The 27,466-nt window shown below is 40.5% G+C and overlaps 1 protein-coding gene across 13 annotated transcripts in view; it reads right to left on the bottom strand.

Moving 5' to 3' along the window:
* LOC124273272 (disks large homolog 2-like) overlaps window positions 1–27,466 on the bottom strand; it is a 343,312-nt gene that overhangs the window by 16,126 nt on the left and 299,720 nt on the right. For all 13 annotated transcript variants that reach the window (XM_046708499.1, XM_046708504.1, XM_046708503.1 and 10 more), the window contains one exon: window positions 1,898–2,069. In XM_046708499.1, coding sequence (XP_046564455.1) covers window positions 1,898–2,069 — 172 coding nt within the window. The remainder of the gene's footprint in view (window positions 1–1,897; window positions 2,070–27,466) is intronic.

The raw sequence follows: 27,466 nt of genomic DNA on the forward strand, positions 1-27,466 counted from the left end.
TAACCCTACTCCAGCTGACTCAGTGGATTATCCCTGCTTTGTCTGGGCAGGGATTAAACAGCAGTGTGAAGTGATCTACGCTACTATAATTGATCAAAGACAATAGGGTCAGTTCGGGACAATGCTAACAGAGAGCAATGGGATTACCGTGACTCAATAGGTCACAATCAGGTAGGGGAGGGGGAGGAGGGAGTGGGGGTGGGGCTAGGACTAGGGCGGAAGGAGAGGGGGAGGGGCACAGTCATTCATCAGGGTTTTTGGTCAGTAGTTCTTATTAGTTTGGCTCAGTAAAAACATAATAAACATGTATCTTATTTGGTTTGTGAAGCCTCACTGTAAAACATGAAATGATCTTTAAGTGAATGTTGATCGCAAATTTTTCTGTAGGGAAACATGCAGATAAATAGTTCTACCTTCTTTTCATTACTGCAGTTCCTGTTTTGCAAATACCAAACACTTTTTGTGTTGTTAGATCTTATAATAACATTTACAAGATTTTAGCATGTTTATAACAAAGAAGAAAATTTGAGCTTATTCAAACATTTCATTCACTATATACACTATAGTTACACTTATATACCCAAAAGCTACACTCATATAACTATATTTACACTTGTATATATTATGACTACACTTATGTTCACTACAGTTACACATGTATACACTATAATTGCACATAAATCTAGTAACTGAGTTGTTGGGAATTGGTTAAAATCTCACAACTGATGATTGGTTCATTACCACCGATCAACCATCGAAAATATTGGTTAGCGTCATTTATGAAATTTGTTAATGCACAAAAATAAGGAAAAAAACATGTAGTTATTTTGCTTTTTTGTGTTCAAAATTTCACATCTTTAAAGGATGACTAGTATGTTAAGAACAAATTTCTTGGTGTCTTTAAGATAAATTCAATCATGACCTGGAACGCTTGGAGTGCTTATGAAATGTAACAGACAAAACCAACATTGTGAAAAATATTGTTGATGAAAACAAGTGTTCCTGAATTGTTTGTGTTAGATTGTGAGAAAACATGATCGATTGCTTGGTCATTTAGTCACTGCGACCAATCTTCGATTATTTCAATTAATCAGATCACCACTACTGAGTTGAAGGGTAGGGGGAAGGGTGGGGGGAAGTGCTGGGTGGTACCGAGACCATGTGGGTGTTGTCACATCAGTACAGGTGTACTCAGTGTTTGACAATCATACAATAGGAAGGTGAACCTGTTGACTTGATTGCAGGTGAGTAATACTCTAAATTGCATTAAAGATGCATTAAAACAAGCAATGAATTGGTAGAAAAAGATTCTGTTTCCATCCAGCCCATTAAAACACAATATTTGAAAGAAGGATTTGATGACAGTGTTGTATCATGGTCATGGGATGACAATCTGAAAAGCAGATTAGGGACTCTTGGATCACTGGACCAGACTGGGCCTCCAGAAACAGAAAGATTGAACCATGTGGGGAATTGAACCCAGGACTTTTGAGCAATGAGCTAACGCCTCAACTGTTAGGCCACCCCACCACAAACATAAAGGAAATATGTATTTTCTTATCATGGTGGGGATGTGAATGTATGTGCTTTGCTACCTTACCAGAAATTCAAAAAGATAATGTATTTGTATCACATCGAGGACACGACTAAGTTGCTTTACACATTGTAACAGTGTGAGGAATGAGCCATTACTGTTACTGCTAGTCTACCATGCCAGAAATTCAAAGGAGATATTTTGTAGCATCTAAGTGGGGACACCAGAAATGTCTTTACACAATTTAACCATGAAGGAAAAAGAACCCAGGTCTTTCACAAGATGATCCAACACCTTACCTGCTAGGCTACCCCCATCATAGAGATAAAGGATGTTGTACTACCAGTAGTATCTAGTACTTACATCTTTTCCACCCACAGACAGTATCTGGTCTCCTCTTCGAAGTTCTCCACTGAGATCAGCCGGACCACCAGCCAGTATGAACGACAAGAAGATGCCTTCTCCATCCTCCCCACCGACGATGTTGAACCCGAGACCAGTGGAACCTTTCTTTAATACAATCTTCCGGGGTTCCCTGAAAACAGGAGAATCATCATACAACATTCTGTTACATATGTATCATTTCAAAATTCTGTTGAAGAACAGCAAAACACTGGAAATCATGAAGATCTGCTCCCTGTCTCTCCATGAAAATGAAAGAAACATTTCCTATCATTGCTTTCCCCAACACCCAATAAAATTGTACTGAATCAAGCAGTATTGCTGCTAAGATAATGATGATATCGTCAAAATGTTGATCTTGACCAAATCTTTGCCAGCCAGAACAAGGGAGGTAACTGTGTAAAGGTAAGATGAGTTGTCTGGCATCAAACCACTCTTCAGTATTTGGAAATATCACCAGAAATAAATAAATGAAGCAAACATAAAATCCTTTCTTTTCGGTCCTTTTATATAAGCTAGATTGGCTACTATAGGTTCTACTATACTAAATAAAAATCAGTTATTCCCTGAGCGAGTATTGTAAGTAAATGTCAATTCAGATGGAGCATGTCACAGTTGTGATTGAATGATATTGTGTAATATATTTACTATGGAAGTCTATGCGAAAACATTTGTTATTGTGTAACCTGTAAGATGGTGTCATAGGCACATATTCTACCTGTGTCCACATATTGACGTCACTACATCACTGCTGTCTGACCGCCTGCTGTGCCACGCGAGTACAGACCTACACAAATACAGCCAGACTACACAACTGCTTCAGCTCAGGCGTGATCCTGAATCCATCAGTTCTCTATGTCTTCCATTTTCAATACAAGCACCTTAGCCAAACTATCTCATATTTCTCAAATACCTTCATTTGTTCATACACAGTTCTAAGCCCCACATACAATGGTGGACAAAACCAAAGCTGACAGGGATAAGAGAATGTCTCATCTCCATGGCAACACAATAACTGGTCTCCATGGCAACATAACTGATCTCTGTGGAAACACAATGTTTCATCAAAATACTTCATATCCATCCCAACACTGTCTCATTTTCATGTCAAGGTAACACAATGTCTCGTCTCCATGGCAACAACAATTACATCACATACAATGTTAGTCTCGACATAAAACAAATGAAACACCACAATCACTCTTTCAATGACAGACAATGCACCAGAACTTCCACACAATAACCTCCCAACCTTTCCTTCCGACATCTGCACAGAAAAGAGAAGTATAAACTGATGCAGTGCCATGCTCCACCAGAAGAAAATCCTTCACATCATAAATAATTCAGGAGATCGCAGATTAGGTCAACTACCAAGTCTCTCATGTTCTTGAAAGATTAAAGAGACTTTCTGCTTCAACAAGTTTCTTTGTAATTTATCAAATCAAACGTCAATGATCGATATTCAAGTTTTGGTGAGTTTTCTGCGAATCTAGCCCTGAATCAATGCTGGTCTGGTAACAACGTATTGCCAGACTCAGTGACTTGTTGATTGCACGACACCATATCTTAATCATTAATTGATTGATGCTCATGATATCAATCACTGGATTGTCTGGCCAAGATGTGAACAATTAAAGATGACCATCATAGAGGTAGAACATTGCCAATGTTGCCAGGGACCTACATTCTTAAAGGAATCTCTCTGGATGGTGAAACACCTGACACTGACACGGATCATGAGTCGACAACACCTTACTCCTGTTTCCTCACCATGTTGCTACAACTGTCACTGCTATGTTAAATTAAAGGCACTCGGACACTCCTGCGCTTAGTCCATGTTACAGTACAACACTACAGACCCCTCGGCTAATATCCCTGTGTGAATACAGCCCCTCAGCTAATATCCCTGTGTGAATACAGCCCCTCAGCTAATATCCCTGTGTGAATACAGCCCCTCAGCTAATATCCCTGTGTGAATACAGCCCCTCAGCTAATATCCTGTGTGAATACAGCCCCTCAGCTAATATCCTGTGTGAATACAGCCCCTCAGCTAATATCCCTGTGTGAATACAGCCCCTCAGCTAATATCCCTGTGTGAATACAGCCCCCTCAGCTAATATTTCTGTGTGAATACAGCCCCTCAGCTAATATCCCTGTGTTAATACAGCCCCTCAGCTAATATCAACGTGTGAATACAGCCCCTCAGCTAATATCTGTATGAATACAGCCCCTCGGCTAATACCCCTGTGTGAATACAGCCCCTCCGCTACTATTCCTGTGTGAATACAGCCCCTCGGGTAATATCCCTGTGTGAATACAGCCTCTCAGCTAATATCCCTGTGTGAATACAGCCCCTTGCCTAATATCCCCATGTGAATACAGCCTCTCAGCTAATATCCCAGTGTGAATACAGCCCATCCTCAACTGGCCTGTGTTGCCCCACACAGCTGGGTACTAGAAATATATCACCATGTCAGAATACACCTGTCTGCCTCGTTAGCATGGAATGTGATTGTCATACAGCTATTCCCACCTGGCGCAGTGTTGTCAGGTTGACCTTACCTGGCATATTTCTGTATCGTGGACCAGCGTTATTCTGCCGTGATCTATCATAGATTAAGCTGCTGTGATATAACATTGTGTGCTGATAAGACATTCTCTCTCCTCAAACTGGTTATGTCATTTCTTCCTTCCTACAAATGCATTCATGGTCCTATGAAGCTTGGGATTACGGCACATTCTGTCATTAGATAGGCTTGGGATTCTAGTACAAGGTAGACTAAGGATTCTGGTATGTGAAAAGCTAGAAATTATGGTATGCAAAAAGCTTGGAAACATTGCATTAAGTAAGCTTGTGCTTCTGTTAAGGCTTGGGATTCCATCATTAGGTAGGCTTGAGATTCTGGTACAAGATAGACTAAGGATTCTGGTATGTGAAAAGCTAGAAATTATGGTATGCAAAAAGCTTGGAAACATTGCATTAAGTAAGCTTGTGCTTCTGTTAAGGCTTGGGATTCCATCATTAAGTAGGCTTGAGATTCTGGTATCAAGTAAGATTGGGTTGCTGTTACATGGTAAGCTTGGTACCTGTTATACAGTAAGACTGTGACTCTGATGTATGGTAAGCTTGGTACCTGTTATATGGTAAGACTGGGACCCTGATGTATGGTAAGCTTGGTACCTGTTATATGGTAAGACTGGAACTCTGATGTATGGTAAGCTTGGTACCTGTTATATGGTAAGACTGGAACTCTGATGTATGGTAAGCTTGGTACCTGTTATATGGTAAGACTGGAACTCTGATGTATGGTAAGCTTGGTACCTGTTATATGGTAAGACTGGGACCCTGATGTATGGTAAGCTTGGTACCTGTTATATGGTAAGACTGGGACCCTGATGTATGGTAAGCTTGGTACCTGTTACCTGTTATATGGTAAGACTGGGACCCTGACTGGGACCCTGATGTATGGTAAAGCTTGGTACCTGATATATGTAAGACTGGGACTCTGATGTATGGTAAGCTTGGTACCTGTTATATGGTAAGCTTGGTACCTGTTATATGGTAAGACTGGGACTCTGATGTATGGTAAGCTTGGTACCTGTTATATGGTAAGACTGGGACCCTGATGTATGGTAAACTTGGTACCTGTTATATGGTAAGACTGGGACTCTGATGTATGGTAAGCTTGGTACCTGTTATATGGTAAGACTGGGACCCTGATGTATGGTAAGCTTGGTACCTGTTATATGGTCAGACTGGGACTCTGATGTTGGTGTATGGTAAGGGTACCTGTTATATGGTAAGCTTGGTACCTGTTATATGGTAAGACTGGGACCCTGATGTATGGTAAGCTTGGTACCTGTTATATGGTAAGACTGGAACCCTGATGTATGGTAAGCTTGGTACCTGTTATATGGTAAGACTGGAACTCTGATGTATGGTAAGCTTGGTACCTGTTATATGGTAAGACTGGAACTCTGATGTATGGTAAGCTTGGTACCTGTTATATGGTAAGACTGGAACTCTGATGTATGGTAAGCTTGGTACCTGTTATATGGTAAGCTTGGTACCTGTTATATGGTAAGACTGGAACTCTGATGTATGGTAAGCTTGGTACCTGTTATATGGTAAGACTGGAACTCTGATGTATGGTAAGCTTGGTACCTGTTATATGGTAAGACTGGAACTCTGATGTATGGTAAGCTTGGTACCTGTTATATGGTAAGACTGGGACCCTGATGTATGGTAAGCTTGGTACCTGTTATATGGTAAGACTGGGACCCTGATGTATGGTAAGCTTGGTACCTGTTATATGGTAAGACTGGGACCCTGATGTATGGTAAGCTTGGTACCTGTTATATGGTAAGACTGGGACCCTGATGTATGGTAAGCTTGGTACCTGTTATATGGTAAGACTGGGACCCTGATGTATGGTAAGCTTGGTACCTGTTATATGGTAAGCTTGGTACCTGTTATATGGTAAGACTGGGACTCTGATGTATGGTAAGCTTGGTACCTGTTATATGGTAAGCTTGGTACCTGTTATATGGTAAGACTGGGACTCTGATGTATGGTAAGCTTGGTACCTGTTATATGATAAGACTGGGACTCTGATGTATGGTAAGCTTTCGGTACCTGTTATATGGTAGGCTTGGTACCTGTTATATGGTAAGACCGGGACTCTGATGTATGGTAAGCTTGGTACCTGTTATATGGTAAGCTTGGTACCTGTTATATGGTAAGACTGGGACCCTGATGTATGGTAAGCTTGGTACCTGTTATATGGTAAGACTGGAACCCTGATGTATGGTAAGCTTGGTACCTGTTATATGGTAAGACTGGGACCCTGATGTATGGTAAGCTTGGTACCTGTTATATGGTAAGACTGGAACTCTGATGTATGGTAAGCTTGGTACCTGTTATATGGTAAGACTGGGACTCTGATGTATGGTAAGCTTGGTACCTGTTATATGGTAAGACTGGGACCCTGATGTATGGTAAGCTTGGTACCTGTTATATGGTAAGACTGGGACCCTGATGTATGGTAAGCTTGGTACCTGTTATATGGTAAGACTGGGACCCTGATGTATGGTAAGCTTGGTACCTGTTATATGGTAAGACTGGGACCCTGATGTATGGTAAGCTTGGTACCTGTTATATGGTAAGCTTGGTACCTGTTATATGGTAAGACTGGGACCCTGATGTATGGTAAGCTTGGTACCTGTTATATGGTAAGCTTGGTACCTGTTATATGGTAAGACCGGGACTCTGATGTATGGTAAGCTTGGTACCTGTTATATGATAAGACTGTGACTCTGATGTATGGTAAGCTCGGTACCTGTTATATGGTAAGCTTGGTACCTGTTATATGGTAAGACCGGGACTCTGATGTATGGTAAGCTTGGTACCTGTTATATGGTAAGCTTGGTACCTGTTATATGGTAAGACTGGGACCCTGATGTATGGTAAGCTTGGTACCTGTTATATGGTAAGACTGGAACCCTGATGTATGGTAAGCTTGGTACCTGTTATATGGTAAGACTGGGACCCTGATGTATGGTAAGCTTGGTACCTGTTATATGGTAAGACTGGAACTCTGATGTATGGTAAGCTTGGTACCTGTTATATGGTAAGACTGGGACTCTGATGTATGGTAAGCTTGGTACCTGTTATATGGTAAGACTGGGACCCTGATGTATGGTAAGCTTGGTACCTGTTATATGGTAAGACTGGGACCCTGATGTATGGTAAGCTTGGTACCTGTTATATGGTAAGACTGGCACTCTGATGTATGGTAAGCTTGGTACCTGTTATATGGTAAGACTGGGACCCTGATGTATGGTAAGCTTGGTACCTGTTATATGGTAAGCTTGGTACCTGTCATATGGTAAGCTTGGTACCTGTTATATGGTAAGACTGGGACCCTGTTATATGGTAAGCTTGGTACCTGTTATATGGTAAGACTGGGACCCTGATTTATGGTAAGCTTGGTACCTGTTATATGGTAAGACTGGAACTCTGATGTATGGTAAGCTTGGGATTCTGGTATGCGAAAAGCTTGGAATTATTGTATTTAGTAAGCCTGTCACTGCTAAAATGAAAGCTTGAGATTATTAAGTAAGTTAAGCATGGGATTCTGGAAAATCCTACCCTATGTCAATCTTCCTACAACAAAGCACCCTACACCAATCTGATGTAAAGCAGGCACAGCAACACAACCATCATTCTGTGAATCCTACTTGAGGCTGTACACCATGCTCCATCTGGAGAGAGTTATGACTCTGTGCTATTCTGGGCTGAGTAGTAGGCCTATAGTACATACGATACTGGTAGATAAATCTGTGTATACACTAGGCAGGCTGTATTTGTGCTGAGTGGCTGATATGTCAGCTGTAGGGTGGTGAATGAAGGGAGGCATGGGAATGAATGGAGGCATGGCCACCATGTTGAATGACTGATGAATATATATAGGAAATAAATTTAACAGCTGAATGGATGTAATAATAAACGATTGAGGCTACGAAGCAAAGGATGATTAAGTGTTCAAACTTAAGATGTGTGTCAGGCTCCTTGAGGTCTTCCATGATAAAAATAATGGGATGCTTCATTTTGGAAACCGATAAGGGTTAATCACAAATAAAATACATGAAAAGGACAGAAAGTGAGTGAGTGAGTGAGTATGGTTTTACGCCGCTTTTAGCAATATTCCAGCAATATCAGGCGGGGGACACTGGAAATGGGGGCTTCACACATTGTACCCATGTGGGGAATCGAACCCGGGTCATCGGCGTGACGAGCGAACGCTTTAACCACTAGGCTACCCCACCGCCCCAGGACAGAAAGATGAACGAAGGAGTTACAGAGATTTGAACTTTATTCAAGCCATATGTCACGGTGTGTTCAAAAGCTGAGAAGGAAAGCCAACAGTAATGCAAATATTAGAAATTTACAACTCGTGAAACCAGAAACTGGGACAGATTTGAATCTGGCAACAGGGGGCATAACTTGCCATATAGATGAGACCACTTGGATACCCCATACAAGGTGTATCATTCAAGACTATTGCAGTTATTTAGTGATATGGATGCATGCACATGCATGTGTGTGCTCTAATGCAAGTTTTAATGTGCACGCTCAGGGACATACCATGCTACAGTATTTACATGGGCACTTTACACAGATACCAAGCTGGCCGGTTCTTACTTCATCCCCTTAGACCTGTGAAGATCCGGGGTAGAATAGGTCTTCAGCAACCCATGCTTGCCATGACTATGCTTGTCGAAAGAGGCGACTAACGGGATCGGGTGGTCAGGCTTGCTGACTTGGTTGACTCATGTCATCGGTTCATAATTGCACAGATCGATGTTCGTGCTGTTGATCACTGGATTGTCTGGTCCAGACTCAATTATTTACAGACCACCTTCATATAGCTGGAATATTGCTGATTGTGGCGTAAAACTAAACTCACTTCATCCCCTTAACATCAGGCTGGGTAACAACAAGTACCATCTTTTGGTCTCACGTGACCTGGGCCAGAACCACGTACCTTCTGCTCTCAGGCAACCACACTACCCATTAGGTTATGGACACACTCTACTAGTGTCAGAGGACAACACACATCAGTTGTACAGGTTACAACCACAGAGTTTTTCTGATACATCATCCAGTGAGGTTTTTAGGAAAGCCCAGATTATCCCATGATAAAACCAGAACCTGGAGCCAGTGGATGTGCATGCAATGCAGACAGGCAACTCTGAGGAGCATCCTGATACACATCTCTGCTCCTCCATCCCATCTCACACACTCTGGAGGTAACCAAAATGTCATTTCAAATATTCCCCAATGTCAATAACACTGTCCAAACTGACAATCTCATGGTCCTCCACTAATTAGGCAGAATCAAATTTCACATATTTTCAAGATAATCTAGATTCAACCATGCATATGTCAGACGCTGGGGACTCTATCAAAGATATCTGAGTGATTTTTCCTGTACTTTCTGTCCTCAAAGCCCTGTGAGATCACAGGGAAATAAGATGCTCCCCATCTGTAGGTAGGCTCTTACCTAACCTGAACATTCAGGCCTCTTGAACAAAGTGGCAGAGATATGTGAGAGCCAGGATATTATTTCTCAAATGTACACAACCACTCCACAAAATAAGATTTTTATAGAAAAGCAGTTCATCCCTCAAGACATTAACCAGTGTAAAACACCAGAAGCAAATCTGTCTCCGTTTCAGTGACCTTATTACCAAAACCGCCTGTCCGAGAATAATCTTTCACAATAAATAATGGGTCCAAGGATCCAGCTAGTGCAGGGCAATAACGAGGTCCTAATAACACCTCTTCTGATATGTTACAATTAAAAAAACAAAACAGGAGGAAAGATAAGTAAGGGCCTTGGGATCCTCCGCTTTCTGGAATGACATGTGATGGAAAAAGCGGAAGTTCCTAGGTCCAAAAATATTTTACAATTACACTCACATTCTCACCAGCTCTTCATGGGGTTAAAGTCAAGTAGATAAATAGGCTACAGTATAAATACTTTAAGACCACAAATTGACACTCGGCCAAGAAGCGCCTGTCAAGGTAGACAACTACCCACAAATCAGCTCTCATTACCTGTGGTATTGTAACAGCAGGTGTCTGCCCCAAATAACATCATTACTTAAAGTATTTGTAAACAGGACGAAGAATTCTCTACTTGTTGCACTAACCTAGCATCTTGTTTATTTTCTTTTGTGAACAAAAATAATGGTAAAGCACACACAAGAACTGTTCCTCAACAAAGACGTGTGAAGCCAGTGTGGAAGAAGGATATTTGTGGTGCAACAGTACAGATGATGATAGATTTCTAGTTACTCTTGCAGACCCAAGAGCAAACACTTCATCAAGTAGCACCCCCATTTCATTCTCATCACAGCGATTTAAGAGACTAAAATGTTTCTTTGTTTTTCATAAACAAAGTTTCTTTCATTGTAAAAGTATTGAGTGCATGGAGAGGATTGGGTCAATAACTGTGTGGTACAGACACACCAATCAGCCAGAATTCAAACCTAATAGCTGCCAATCTTAGTACTGATCTGAACCAGAATGAAATTCAATTGTTTTCCTTTAAACTGGGTCAAAACACTCTAAATAGGGACCTTGTAGCATCATGGAACACTAAAGTGTCATAATTTCTTGCACTGAAAATGGATGCCTATTGAAAGCTATTGACAATATCTTCTCCAGGACAACTGTGGTTATATTGATTATTAACAATATCTTCCCCAGGACAACTGTGGTTATATTGATTATTGACAATATCTTCCCCAGGACAACTGTGGTTATATTGATTATTGACAATATCTTCCCCAGGACAACTGTGGTTATATTGACTATTGACAATATCTTCCCCAGGACAACTGTGGTTATATTGATTATTGACAATATCTTCTCCAGGACAACTGTGGTTATATTGATTATTGACAATATCTTCCCCAGGACAACTGTGGTTATATTGACTATTGATTATCTTCCCCAGGACAACTGTGGTTATATTGACTATTGACTATCTTCCCCAGGACAACTGTGGTTATTTTGATTATTAACGTGATCTCTGTATTGAAATGGCAATGTAGATGCTTAGAGGTTCTGGTTCTGGATGTGGGATAGTAAAGTTTCAATGTATTCACAAACATTGTTCACATGATTTCCTTCTAGAAACCACTTGACTGCAAATTGCAGGTTTTTTACACCTGATAGAACCTGTTGATTTGTTTGGGCCCCTTATAGAACCTGTTGATCTGTTTAGGCCCGTTGTAGAACATGTAAATTGGTTTGGACCCTTGTAGAACCTGTTATTGGTTTGTACTGGTAAAAGTGGGAACTGGGTTCATGGAACCTTCAGACAGGAACCAAAATTGTCCTTTCCTTGGTTACTTTTATGGATGGAATGAAGCTGACATTTTGAAACAAATCAATTATAAAGATACAGTTTAAGGAAACAGGATCACAGTCCACACAAAGAAAGACAGGAGATGTCGGTTTAGTCAAGCATCTGGTGCTGGTCCACAAGGTGCATGTAAACTTGGTGACTAGTCCCAACACTAGTATTTCAAGAACAAGAGTGACTGAGTGAGTGAATATTTAACGTCACATCGGCAATATTTCAGCCATATCGTGACGATCAAGAACAAGAAATGTCTTCAAGTCTGAATTAATGATTCCATAATCCTGAAGATTTCATTCGAAGAGAATAATCCTGATTAAATGTTCCAGAGTTTTAAGACATTGTTCTTTCAGGTTAACATTAACTGACATATTTCTCTATTCTAAATTAGTTACCCCTCACATTACATACATGGCATCTTTAATTTGAACTCCCAATTATCCTAACAGCCAGCAGTCCTTCCAGATCAGCACGCCATCAATCATTGTCAGCTCAGTGATTCCAGGTTATTGCTCCTCTCCGTGGAGTCTGACCAGGAGGCCTGACTTTCCGGGCTAAGCTCGCTGAAGTTGATCCCAGTATTAACACCAGACAAGATCAGAAGATAAAACAAACTCGGCTCTGATTGCTACTTTTTCAAACTCTCATTCACAACTCCGACCCAACCTATTTTTATACGTTTTTCTTGGCTTCAGAATGGTTCTTGATAAAACTTCAAAGAAATGGAACCCATTTGCTTGTGGTTTCAAACTTAGAAGATAGTCAGCATTATAAGAGATGAGAATGATCTTATTCTTTCTGGTGAAGAAAATTAAACTGGAACATAACATCCACTCTGAGGTGGTCATCAAGGGAGATAACTGCTGCATACAATACATAAAAGAGCGTTTCAACTTTATACACCAATGATGCCCCATGCCCCAAACCTCATCATTTAATTAACAACAGAATTTCTATGGATGGAATGAAGCTGACATTTTGATACAAATCAATTATAAAGATACAGTTTAAGGAAACACGATCACAGTCCACACAGGGATCTCAACGCAAAGACAATCGGTGGTCCCATTCGGTAAAAGCGACTTTCTAGAGCCTTGTCTTTATGATTGCTGTGTGGTTCTTTAATGGTTTAACTCAATGATTAATTTATGAATGTGCTGATTTTCAAGATTGACAAGTTCAGGCAAGCATTCTTATATATTTTTCAGCTCCAACCCTTCTGTTAAACTAGGAAATAATAGCAGATTTAATTAAAATAATTTCAAGATTTACAGACACGATCTGTCTCTTGAAATTGATAACAAAACACAATGCCAGCAAGCGAGGAACTGTTAGTGTAATTCTCAATCTATCCATCTCCAAGTTGGGTGACACAAGAGCCTGTCAGCTACAGACCAATAACGTGTTTGCCAGCTTCACGTCGGTGTCAAGAAGAGATCACAACTTCATCTGATGGCTGAAGCTCAAGGAGACAGAAGTAGGCTACAATGTAATAACGTTCAAGCTGCAGTCAGCTTAGATTCAGTTAAGAAGGATAAAAATATATTGGCTAATCTATCAAGCCCCTCAGGGAGTACTTCTCCTGATCTTAACAGTTATAACCAACTTAATACCGTAAACCTAAATTAACCTTTTTTTCTGACGTATATAAGGTCTGCAAGCAAAAGGTGAACTATCCCTCAGGACAGACTGACCAATCAAAGGAACTGGAGATTAAATTGGTTTCTTTTTCTAGAGAACTCTTCAAGCTCCACCAGACAAGGAACTCAATGTACATGTCCCCAAGGGCCTGCTGAGGGACTCAAGACTGCTTAAATATCTCATAAAACAGGGTTCGTGATTGTCTCACCAATACTCAGGCAGAAGGACAAGCACCATTCATAACTGACTGCTCACTGGTAATGAACAGCTGACTGAGACAAGGAAAGGACAATTTTGGTTTCTGTCTGAAGGTTCCATGAACCCAGTTCTCACTTTTACCAGTACAAACCAATTACCAGGTTCTACAAGGGTCCAAACCAATTTACATGTTCTACAATGGGCCTAAACAGATCAACAGGTTCTATAAGGGGCCCAAACAAATCAACAGGTTCTATCAGGTGTAAAAAACCTTCAATTTGCAGTAAAGTGGTTTATAAAAGGAAATCATGTGAACAATGTTTGTGAATACATTGAAACGTTACTATCCCACATCCAGAACCAGAACGTCTAAGCAACTACATTGCCATTTCAATACAGAGATCACGTTAATAATCAAAATAACCACAGTTGTCCTGGGGAAGATAGTCAATAGTCAATATAACCACAGTTGTCCTGGGGAAGATAGTCAATAGTCAATATAACCACAGTTGTCCTGGGGAAGATAGTCAATAGTCAATATAACCACAGTTGTCCTGGGAAAGATATTGTCAATAATCAATATAACCACAGTTGTCCTGGGAAGATATTGTCAATAGTCAATATAACCACAGTTGTCCTGGGAAGATATTGTCAATAATCAATATAACCACAGTTGTCCTGGGAAGATATTGTCAATAATCAATATAACCACAGTTGTCCTGGGGAAGATATTGTCAATAATCAATATAACCACAGTTGTCCTGGGGAAGATATTGTCAATAGTCAATATAACCACAGTTGTCCTGGGGAAGATATTGTCAATAATCAATATAACCACAGTTGTCCAGGGGAAGATATTGTTAATAATCGATATAACCACAGTTGTCCTGGGGAAGATATTGTCAATAGTCAATATAACCACAGTTGTCCTGGGGAAGATATTGTCAAGAGCCAATGCAGATGCAGGTGATTGTCAATAGTCAATATCTTGTCAGCAACTGTTTACCTCACAACTAATGACTACAGATCCCTGAGACGTTTCACATATTCCTCCAGTGTCCTGTAGTGAATATATTGCCTCACCACAATAATTATCGTAACTTCTGAAACTGTAGGTGCTACACAAAACACAATTATCCATTACAATACAAAAAGGTTCACATGTGGTGAATGATCAGGAGTCTGATGACCAATCATTTCTAGAATCCAGACACAGTATTGAGATACCTCTCAAACATTCTCAATTTGATTGGTCAGTCTCTCATGCAATATCAATTTATAATAACCAAGATATTAATAATGACACATATATAAATATATCAATACTGTCTGGCATCAAAGGGAACGCTTCCATATAATATTACCATAATCTTGGAAACTGTATGGAACCAAATCTACCATCACACATGCTTGTGATGATTTCAACATGCATCAGTTTCAAGGAAAATATGGTTTGATATTACATCCAAATTCTAAGATATTATTACATAATGCAGTATATTATGCTAACAGTTACATACATGTACAACGACTAAAATAGCGGTTGTATCTGTGTATGTATCTACTAATGCAGACTAATTCCAGTGATATACTTAATGCCCACTGATAAACAATGCTGCTGTTTAACATGTATGCAGACTCTACTGTCCAGTCTCCACAGGCAAGGAAACAACAAGTCCCATCTTTTAACGCCTTTTTGTGAGAGGAGGCCATGGATTGAACAACTGACTATTTTCTTTCCTGGCAGATGCTCTAATAAATTCACAATAAGGTTTTCAATTTTTGTTTGAGTTGATGAAATTAATAACCTTTCATAATAATGCTGCCATTTTTTGTAATCATTCTTGATTAGGCATTTCTGCATGGTTTACTTGATATATTCCGCCTTGCTTCGATTTACGCTGCACTGATTAAAAACGCATGACTGTAACCTTGGACAACTTCAGAATTTGTGTGGAAATCAACACAAACGCATCTGTGAATATATAATACCGGCTTTCCAAATCTGATGACTGCAACAGGGGCTTACAACACGTCTCATCTAATTAAACGTCTGGGCTTCTGACACAATATGACAAAGCCAGCATCAGACTCGAAGACATTGTCATCGGTAAGGTCGGTCTGACTTGGGTCTTGGTGATTGACTCGTTGTCTGAGACGTGAATAGTGATATCTGATAATAACTACATGCTATTTCCATCAAGGGGTTACAAGCGAGTCATTCATCATTGCACTGTTGTTGTGGATTAGCTGGAGAAGTCAGATCCTATTGTGGAGCTTTGTAGCCATAAATCCTATTTGATTGCCTGATGAGACTGGCGTGTAAGCTGTTGTAATAATATGAGGTTAGGAGTGACTGGGTTGATTGTGTTAGACTGACAGGCTTGTAAGCTACATCCCACTTTCAGTCACCAGCAATTCGATAATATCCCATTCTACACAGCAACATCCCACTTTCAGTCACCAGCAATTCGATAATATCCCATTCTACACAGCAACATCCCACTTTCAGTCACCAGCAATTCGATAATATCCCATTCTACACAGCAACATCCCACTTTCAGTCACCAGCAATTCGATAATATCCCATTCTACACAGCAACATCCCACTTTCAGTCACCAGCAATTGATAATATCCCATTCTACACAGCAACATCCCACTTTCAGTCACCAGCAATTCGATAATATCCCATTCTACACAGCAACATCCCACTTTCAGTCACCAGCAATTCTAATATCCCATTCTACACAGCAACATCCCACTTTCAGTCACCAGCAATTCGATAATATCCCATTCTACACAGCAACATCCCACTTTCAGTCACCAGCAATTCGATAATATCCCATTCTACACAGCAACATCCCACTTTCAGTCACCAGCAATTCGGTAACATCCCATTCTACACAGCAAATCATGCAGTTGGACTCCACCTATCAGCAACGTTTCAGCAACATTCGCCCATAACAAGACATAGCTTACTATTGGCCGAGTCCTGTAACTGTCTTTTAAGAAACATCAGAGATAAAACCCTATACAGCAGTGTTGAGATGGCCCCTAGACAAAGTGACCGGTTGAAGGTGAGGTTTGTTTTGGCTGCCCGCCCACACTGTCCCAACACAGCCAAATACTGGGTAACCAAGCTGCCTCGTGGTGTACACAGGCACCTTCAGATGACAAACGCCACTCACACTTGACATAATGTGCTAAAGGCACGCTGGGGGACACTTTTTACAACTTCTTTAACCTCCAAATCTGAGCCTCTTTCAGCTACTGACACAAAGGAGTTGCACATCAGACTGACAATACCTATATAATCAGATTATTGCTGGACTTGAATTTACCTCTAACACACTGATCTGCAGAATGTAAACCTACATTTTGAAGAAATGGTCATGTAGTGAGTGTCCCTTGATATCAATGGCTCATGACCTTCAGCTACACATGACCTTGACCAAGCATGAAGTTTGTGTTCCACATCAGAAGTATGAACCCCTTGCTCTGGAACAGTTATATCTCTTCCCTCTCCATTTAGGGTACATCTGAACTTCCCAACCCAGGCACATTTATTTCAACAGCCCCAGGCGGAATACATCTGAAACTCCCAACCCCAAGCAGGGTACATCTGAACCTCCCAACCCCATGCAGGGTACATCTGAACCTCCCAACCCCATGCAGGGTACATCTGAACCTCCCAACCCCAGACTGGGTACATCTGAACCTCCCAACCCCATGCTGGGTACATCTGAACTTTCCAACCCCAGACAGGGTACATCTGAACCTCCGTACCCCAGACTGGGTACATCTGAACCTCCCAACCCCAGACAGGGTACATCTGAACCTCCCAACCCCATGCAGGGTACATCTGAACCTCCCAACCCCAGACAGGGTACATCTGAACCTCCCAACCCCAGACTGGGTACATCTGAACCTCCCAACCCCATGCAGGGTACAACTGAACCTCCCAACCCCAGACAGGGTACATCTGAACCTCCCAACCCCATGCAGGGTACATCTGAACTTCCCAACCCCAGACAGGGTACATCTGAACCTCCATACCCCAGACTGGGTACATCTGAACCTCCCAACCCCATGCAGGGTACATCTGAACCCCCCAACTCCATGCTGGGTACATCTGAACTTCCCAACCCCAGACAGGATACATCTGAAACTCCAAACCCCAGACAGGGTACATCTGAACCTCCCACTTCACAGGTACAGTTGAACAGTTGGGTAGTGATGGCCCATGGGCACATCTGGCTGTCCCAGCCAGGGCACCTGCCTCCCACCAGCCTGCTGTGACTGTCTGTACACCTGCCTCCACCATGTGAGGAATGTTGCCCTGATAGGCTGGGAGTTGGGGTAACCAGACACCGATGGGGGTGATTAGCTGATCCAACACTGTTCACATGGGGTCAGGAGGCTGTGATCCCAGGAAGGGAGAAGATTGCAGGAGTCCCTGAGGCAAGAGGAGTTCCCAAGGGTTGTAGAGGAGGAGCTCGGACACATAACTTACCACAAAGGGCAGTGCCCTGGCATCAGAGATACAACCGGGATCTGTTAGCCCATGCATGGGACCAGAAGAACGGTTACAATAACAGACCCAACACCATTAAAGTTGCTGCAATCCAAGCTTATCCCCAAAATTGATCTCAGAACTATCACACTCTTAACTACACAAAATTACAGGAATCATACGTCTACTGGCCAAATATTTCAAAATACTCATCTCATAGATATCCTGTGTAATAACAATCTCGATGGTACAAATATTTTACTGTCAGTTGTCCACAACACTGTCAGCCATACCACAGAACAATGAGGACACTGAGAAATATGCTACTGAAACAAAGTTCAGGACCACCTGATTTGTTCACATTGCTGATGTTAATCTGTCACGGCATGGATACTGCTTTCATAATGATCACAGGCGAAAAATTGAACTGGGTAGAAGAACAAGACCACCTACACCTTTGGAGGACCGTCTCTGTGATAAATGCTCTGTCCTTGAGGATGAAGAACACTTTTCATGTGTTGTACTAAATTTTCAGATGCAAGAAAATCCTTATTTAACTCCCTTTCCTCTAAAATTAATAACTTTCTCGGCAATACTACCACTGGAAAATTTAACCTTTTTAGAAATAATGATCCAAATAATGTACCACATATACAACTTTAAACAAATATAGAAGATCTGATTGTGCTAGGCCATTATCATTATTATACACATTTGTATCATATATGTTTTGTTACTCATCATATATATATGATTCATTATATATCTTGTTTATGTAGTTTATAGAACATTGTCACTGTTTCTGTATGGAATGTTTGCACAATAAATATTTTATCTCTCTTATCTCTATAACAACAGCATGGCACCACAGACAAACCATACTAGCAGGAATCAGGTGGTCCCTGCTTGGCTGTATATTGAAGACTTTCAGAGGTCTCACCTGCAGACATTACCCTCCATTTCCTTAAACACCTTGAGTACACCTTGTCAGAGATCCTGGTATATACAGAGGTTATACCCCAGTGTATATGGTGATAATATACCATGAGTATACCTGGTGTTTACACAGGAACATTCCCAAGATATATAACCCCTTATGAACCTATCCCATATCACACGGGCGTATTACACATGTCTCAGAGCACATGACGCTAATGTCAAGTCTAACCATATCAACATGTACTCTATGACAGCTACACAACAAGGGTACCGTGTACAGTGAGAGGGACATTGTGACACCATCAGGAGTATTATATGGTGTTTGTTTGGTTCTTTCTGATCATGGACATGAAACACTAGTTGTGTTCAAGGTCGCTTTGAATCATAAGATCATAAGAAATTGAGAATCTCATGAGTGTCCACATCAACACGAGTCAGTTAAGGTCGATATAAGTTTAAAACCCTTTGGTCCTGAGTTTCAAAATGTACAGCTCACCTGCTTCAGTGGTAGAGGCATTTGTGATGTCATTTGATTATGATATCATGGTAATGTATGATGTCACAATTGTCTGCATGTAATCATCCAAGTTCCACACTACCTGGGCATCAAGTCACCAGGCCTGACCTACCACTCCACACTGTTACATTCTGACTAGCACAGTCCCATCAAAAAGTCCATCAGGGTCCACAGTTGATTTATGTACAAAATAACATAAAATAAATGATATCCTGATACACTTTTTTACACCTTGGAATAAAATCTAATAATTAATTCAATGTCGCCTGAAGGAAGTCATTGCAGTTTTTATTTAAAATGAAATGATTGCTTGTCTCTGATAATTTACAGTTCCAGATATCTGTCTCTGATCTCAGACTAATAGCACTGAAGAAATCACAATATTCAGTCAGTGCCTGGCAAACCCCGCCCAATCTCAGCCAGGGACATATCAGATCAAGCTATCTCACAACATGTGTTACAACCTTCTGTCTATCAGTAACTAAACAAGCACTTGATAGAAACTTTATATGGGCCCTGTGTGCTCCTTATCTGCAAAATATCCAAAAATATTTCCTATCTCACTTGACGAAGCAGACCGACAATCCACAAAGCTGTGCAGGCTGGAAGATCAAGATTAAAGCATACCAAGAGTCCACAAATTAGACCATCAGACCACGAAACAGACCAATGGTAAATTCAGAAAAGAGTGAATTTCCATGTCATTTTGAACCATATTCCACTGATATCACAGCATGTCAGATGAATGATGTTTGGTGCCGGCTGTAGATGTTCACAACTTGCTTCAAACCACATAATCCAACTTTCATTCTGACCGACCCAGGGTCAAAACCAGGTCCTTCCTATTATCCAAGTCTGTCTTTACTACATCTATTCCTCATCCATCCAGCCCCAGCTTTAGCCCTAAATAAAATATGTCCAGATTTTACTTTTCAATTTGAATGCAGTTAGTCATCACTGCATATTTTCAGAAATTATTTTTTTTCCCAGCCATCACCAAAATGCTACAGGTTAAAAGCAATTCAAAAATTATTCATGACACTAATATTTAAATATTTCGGTGGTTAGTAAATTAAACCACTACAGCAGCCACCATTGGCATTATTCAGGACCTGGGAACACTTATTCATTTAAACACTGGTGGGGTGGTGAATAATCATCATATCAACAGGTTCTGAGTGTGTGATATGTGTTTCAGTAAGTATACAGATATAATTATCAGTGTGTCTACTGAGATGTGCTCTCCTATTGTCGGACTGTATATCTCAGCCTAGGTTATACGATAAACAGCCTTGTTTATACTGATAAACAGCCTTGTGCAACTATCAACAAAGAGCTGGTCGTGATTGTACTAATCACCAGTGAGGCTGAGAGTGCCAGACTTGAGCACTACCAGACGACTTCATATCATAAATAACTCATCACAGGATCTACATACAGACAGTCTGTGATATAAGTCCTTAATACAGCACCAACTGGCAATCCCAGGTCTCAATGGAACCAAGCCTGTCTCACAGTCCCTGAACCATATTACTTTCCAATCCATCCAGCCTTTACTGTCCTATCGCCTTAAATGAAAGTGGTATGGGATCTCCCATCTCACCAAAGTTTCTGTAGTGCAAATGGTGTTGCTATTTTCATCCAAAATGAAATATTTTCAGAAGCTTAAAATTAGTCAAAATGGGCTCCAGTCCCTTTTTCTTGTTTAACTCATGACAATGGGTCGTGGGTAGTGGTGGTGTGTGGAGCTGTGCTGAGACTGTGTGGAGCTGTGTGGAGATGTGTGAGACTGTGGGAGCTGTGTGAGACTGTGAGCTGTGTGAGACTGTGTGAGCTGTGTGACTGTGGAGATATGCTGAGACTGTGGAGACTTGTGGAGATGTGTGAGACTGTGTGGAGCTATGTGTGAGACTGTGGGAGCTGTGTGAGACTGTGTGGAGCTGTGGAGCTGTGAGACTGTGTGTGTGAGCTGTGTGAGACTGTGTGGAGCTGTGTGAGACTGTGTGGAGCTGTGCGAGACTGTGTGGAGACTGTGGAGCTGTGTGGAGCTATCTGCGAGACTGTGTGGAGCTATGGAGACTGTGAGTAGCTGTGTGGAGCTGTGTGGAGCTGTGTGAGCTGTGCTTTGTGTGGAGACTGTGTGTGAGCTGTGTGAGACTGCTGTGTGCAGCTGTGTGGAGCTGTGTGTTCATGCTATCAACCACTGGTGTATTTTGCTCAGATCAGATTTAAATGTCAGCTGAGATAAAACTGGAATATTGCTGACTGCAAAAATAGCAAACAAAATCAGTCTGTGATTTTAGTCCTAGAACCTAATGAAGGTTCTTTCCATATGATAAGGTGAGCTAACACCAACAATGTTGCCAAGAGACAAGTCGAGGCCACCAAATCAAGTGACCATCATTACTCCAATATTTTAACATAAACCCAAACAGTCGAGGTGTTGAGCCTGCTTTGTGGATTGGGGCCCTGGCAAGCAGACTCCAATTATTTTGGCACCGGCATTATCACAGTCTGCAACTTCAGTGCTCCAAACATGGACGTCAGGGAATCCTTATCATAACCCAAGATCCCTTACTATAGACCACCTCAAAGACACTTAATTTGGAACACAGCACAGCATCTAGCCCAAATCTCAAGTCTAATAGAATGTAATTCAGTCTGGCAAATTAAACTAAGACATATAGGAGTGAGTGGGTGGGTTTAACACCACTTTTATCAGTATTCAAGTTATGCCATTGTGTGAAGTGATGGAGGTCTGAGAGATCTGCTGAAACCAACGTGTACTGGTGTGGTGCTCGCAAACCTAGGAACATAATCTGCAAGAACTGGGATTCAAACCCACAATCATAGGATCCTGCTGTAACTAAGGGACACAACTATGCACAGCCACTTCTCCTAAACCCAACTGTGACATGAGATGAGGAGAGAGAGGTGTGATGAAGTAGACTTAAATGTTTTTACTGTTATCACTGACTAACACTGTCTCAGGACTTGATAAACTGTAAAAATAACATTGCCTGACATGAAATAACAAATTTTGAGATTTTCTTCAGCAGAAATTGTTCTTAAGATAACATGCCTGAGGTTAGTGATGGTGAGCATAAAAAGCAACATTTTCATTTAAAAGGTTGATGACTGTTAACACCATCTCATCACAAAATTTATTTTTGTTTCCGCTGCACTTATCAGGATGAAGTCATCGAATGCTTTTACTCCTCCATCCCGCTATACCTCTTTCCTTCCTTCTCTCCATCTGAATCATCTCCATCCATCCATCTTTAGATACCTAACTCAGCAACAGCACAGGAAACGAAGCAATATCGCACAGCTTATGACTGATTTAACTGGGATTGGCTTACTGGAGATAACAACTTGGTGTATATATATAGATACTCACCCTAGGGGATTAGATATCAAACGTATCACCATGAGATGATAATTATACCACTCCCAGGTTTAGAGAGTTGATATATCTGGTATCATGGACACAGAGTGATGTTCTGTTTATCACCCAACATCACTGTTTTCATTTTTTCCATTCTGTTTGCTTTCCGTTAATAACCAAGATACTGGGTGTACCCGTATATAGCCCAGCTGGACAGCTTCTGTAGCAGTGACATTAGAGATGCTCAGAATGTCAATCTGTGAATTCTTTGATCGAGATTATTTATCAGCCACAATATATTCAACCACTGCCCTTCAAATATAAATCTCAAACAAATCATCAAACTTCTAAATATATGACATTTGACAGACAGACAGACACACGGACAATGTCAATCAGTGGATTCTTTGGTTAAGATTATTTATCAGATACAATATATTCAACTGCTACCCTTCAAATATAAATCACAAACAGATCATTAACCTCCTAAATATATGGAAGTACCTCCTCTACTCTCACTGCTATACATATTTAACACAAAGCTTCAATCTTCTGTCACCTAAAAGCCTCCCATCATGCTATTTTCTGCTCAGTTTTAAACAGGTCCGACAAGCACAATCCATGTGTCTAAGTCCCTAAGTAACCCACCTAAACCCACCCATGTGACTGTGGGCATGTATTCCTCGACACGACACGTAATAGCCAATATAACTGACACTGCGTCCCTTTAACTGTGGCCACATGAAAAAAGCTGTGGTTGCCATGGAAACGACATGAAGCCAGCAGCATTTTTCCATACTTCTCTTCTGCCAGACACTTGGAAAGGTTTCCTAAAACAAATATTTACTTGTTTTCTCCAACAATGTGTTTGATTGACTGAAATTGTCTCATTTCATGCTAGCTGTCAGTCTTCTTTATTTAAGTCATGAACACTTATACAATTCTTCTAACTATTTCTCTTGTTGAAACTCTGCAGTGATAATAAAAAACATACAAGACGAGTTTTCAACCGTCAAATTTTATGAATATTGTTCTGAAGTCTACTATTTGAGTGTGTGAGAGAGTTTAGTTTTAAGCCACACTCAGCAATATTCCAGCAATATGGCAATTGTCTGTAAATAATCCAGTCTGGAGCAGACAATCCAGTGATCAACATCATGAGCATCAATCTACGCAACTGGGATATGATGACATGTGTCAACCAAGTCAGCGAGTCTGACCACCCCATTCCGTTAGTCGCCTTTTACGACAAGCATGGGTTCCTGAAGATCAATTCCTACCCGGATCTTCATGGGCGTGGGTGTAAATTATTTGGATGCCACTACAAATATACAATAATATCAACACAGAGTGCCAGGGTATATAATTACCAAATACCCACAACTGAATATAGGGATCTGAACGTAGGTCTGCCCACACAACCCTGTATGAAAAGGTTTATCATTGTTTAAAAGTCAGCACCTGAATAAAACTTGTATTGTATATAATTCTTATCCCACCAACCAAACAGATGAGTTCTTCAATGCTTGCTTGAATGTTCACAATGTTCTATTTTTTTTTCAACCCTTGAGCAAACGGTTTGGTTCCATGTTAACTTGTCCAAGTTAAATTATTTGTGTAATACTGTATGTCTGTATTTATTACAGCCGGTAACGAGCGTAATCATCAAACAGTGACAGCCAAATCATATATTCTTAAAGTAATAAAATCAGTACTGACAAAATCTAAAATGTATGAGCCTAACACATGCCCCCCATTGCATGAGTCGTGAAACTCTCCAGCACTAAACCCCTTTAGCTAAAGACCAATCTGGAGATGAAACTGGTTGATTTGAACCGATCACGATCTAACTTACCCGTTCTGACCAATCAATGCTGGCCTGAAGCCAGGACATGGCCCAAGCTTGTAATCAATACTTCCGGCTATGTCTGTTGATTGCAATTCTTATCATGGCTCACAGACATGACCGTAGATTACTGATCGGGCTGTGAAGTAAATATTGCCATGTACACACGTTATGTATGGTCTGGTATTAGAGAATTACTCACGATTACTCATTACACACCATTGACGTGTCAACTACAGCTCTATGGCAGGTGGCATGATGGAGCTTACGTGCTGAGATAATACTGAATGAGTGAGTGAGTGAGTGAGTGAGTGAGTGAGTGAGTGAGGTTTTATGCCACTTTATGAGAATATTCTAGTCAACCAGAGATGCCAACCCTAATTTAGCCCAATTAGTATTTTGACCAAAAAACTGATGCAAAAATTAGTTTTAACTTTTCCAAAGAAATTTCATATTGAATAAAAAACGCATAGATATTCTAAGAGCTTGTTATTAACATTGTACTCACCTAAATCAGTAGTAAGTATCCACACATAGCTTGATACTGAATGAAATGTGGTTGAAATTTGTTGTGTATGTATGCTATTTGATAATTTAATTTAATGTATTTTCTGAAAAATTCGTATATTTTCACTGCTATCGTAGTTGCGTATTTTGTGTTGTTTTTTCGTAATGAATACGATAAAATGGTATGGGTTGGCATCTCTGGTCAAGCAAAATCACTGAGGGGGTGGGGGATACAACACCAGAATAGCGTAGGGAATGAAAATAATCATGCCTTTGAATCTCTTCAATAAACTGTTGAAATACTTGAATGTGGTTGTATTTGTTTTGTTTATAATGTAATATAGTTCCATTTGCGAATTCTTGATTTGGGAATAGAAACCGCATGTTATATGTCTGTTTACCAACTTTTCCGTCTAATGAAATGTTATTTCAATAACAGAACAAAATGCACACCTTTTTTTAACATTCATTGATAACTGCTTAACATGCCATCATATTTGCTTGTACGAGTTAGCTCTTGTTAAAAGAGGTATGCAGGGATTTTCCATTTTACAAAATTAATATTTTTTATCTCATTTCCTTTCATATTATCTATTCCTTGTTGCTTGGCAACAAAACTGATAACACAAATACAGGGTATCAGTCACTGCCTATTTGAGTGAATGACACAATAGGAAGATAACGGCAGTGAATCACTTTCCACTTTTATCCAACATGACACTTTTATATCCTCCCATGATTAAATTACTCCTGAGTGCTGCAAATTTTTCTAGTAATGACACGTATCACACTTCCATGTTTCTCGGACCTGACATTTTCGTTTATTAACAAATCATATTGCAAGTAAAAAAAGAGAGTTGAAGCCATTTTGAAACACACTGCAGCAAAATCGATGTCAATATGACACACAAAATTAGCTGGAAAAAAATGTACAGGTAAGCCACACACCGGCCTTGTGAAAAGAATATTTTATGGTTCCTTGTTTCTGTTACTAAACCCGGGTATAAGGAATAAACATACCAGTTTTTAGTTATTAATGATTTTAAATGTATATTCATGTATATTTTAAGTTACATTATCAATATTATCACTAAAGATGATAAATATAATCCCGTAATATCTGATGAACTAGCTGTCACAGCAATCGATTCAAGCTGTTTATACTTGATTATCCTACTTACCCTACAACTAGTAATAATGATACTGAAATCTGTGCCTGTTTACTCATACTCAGTGTCCATAAATCTCTCGGTGAAATGTCACCAAAGTCAAGGTCAGTATCAGACCCACTCAAAGGTTACTAATGGTAACGGTGGAGATAGTTATATCCTAGTGATATCAGTAATCAGTTGGGAAAATCTCAGGGGAGTGGAACATTGATTTGGCTCTCATCATGAACGTGACTGAATGATCACCATCCATCAATTTGACCTGAAATGATTCGAGATCCACATCAAACATCAGAACCATGGAGACTCATCCTACATCAGCATAAATGGATGGGGAAGAGGGGTGGTGGTGGTGGGGTCGGGTCGGGTCGGGGTCTGTGGGGTGTCATGCCCTGGTAATCATCTCAAACTGCTACACCAACATTTGCACCTTTTTGTCACCCTCATAAAATATTCAGGTAGAATGTAGAATTTGCATCATAATAAATCTTAAACTTAGCTAAGAAATGCCCTGCTAAGAAATACCATTCCAATTTCCGCAGTATCAGGAACCATGGCACTGTTCCATTGATCAACCATTGGCTCCAAACTATTTTGGTCTTCAACTCAAACATGGTTCTGGGGTCTGTTGTCAAGGACGTCAACAACCGAACAAATAGATAGTGGAATTGGTAATCAAACTTCCATATTATTTGGCACAGACAATTATCAGTATGAATCCGATCATGAAGAGCTATCACCTCTCTGTGTTGACAAATGGTTAATTATTCATGCTCCAAGGAACAATATGTTCTGCAAACAGCGACAAGACGGTCAAAGGAATGCAAGCTTCAATCTGCTGCTATTGATCTATGAATATGGTGACGGCCAAATAAT

This window comes from Haliotis rubra, unplaced genomic scaffold (assembly GCF_003918875.1).
Source record: "Haliotis rubra isolate DU_JTF1 unplaced genomic scaffold, ASM391887v1 Scf179, whole genome shotgun sequence".
In the NCBI taxonomy this organism is placed as follows: Eukaryota; Metazoa; Mollusca; class Gastropoda; order Lepetellida; family Haliotidae; genus Haliotis; species Haliotis rubra.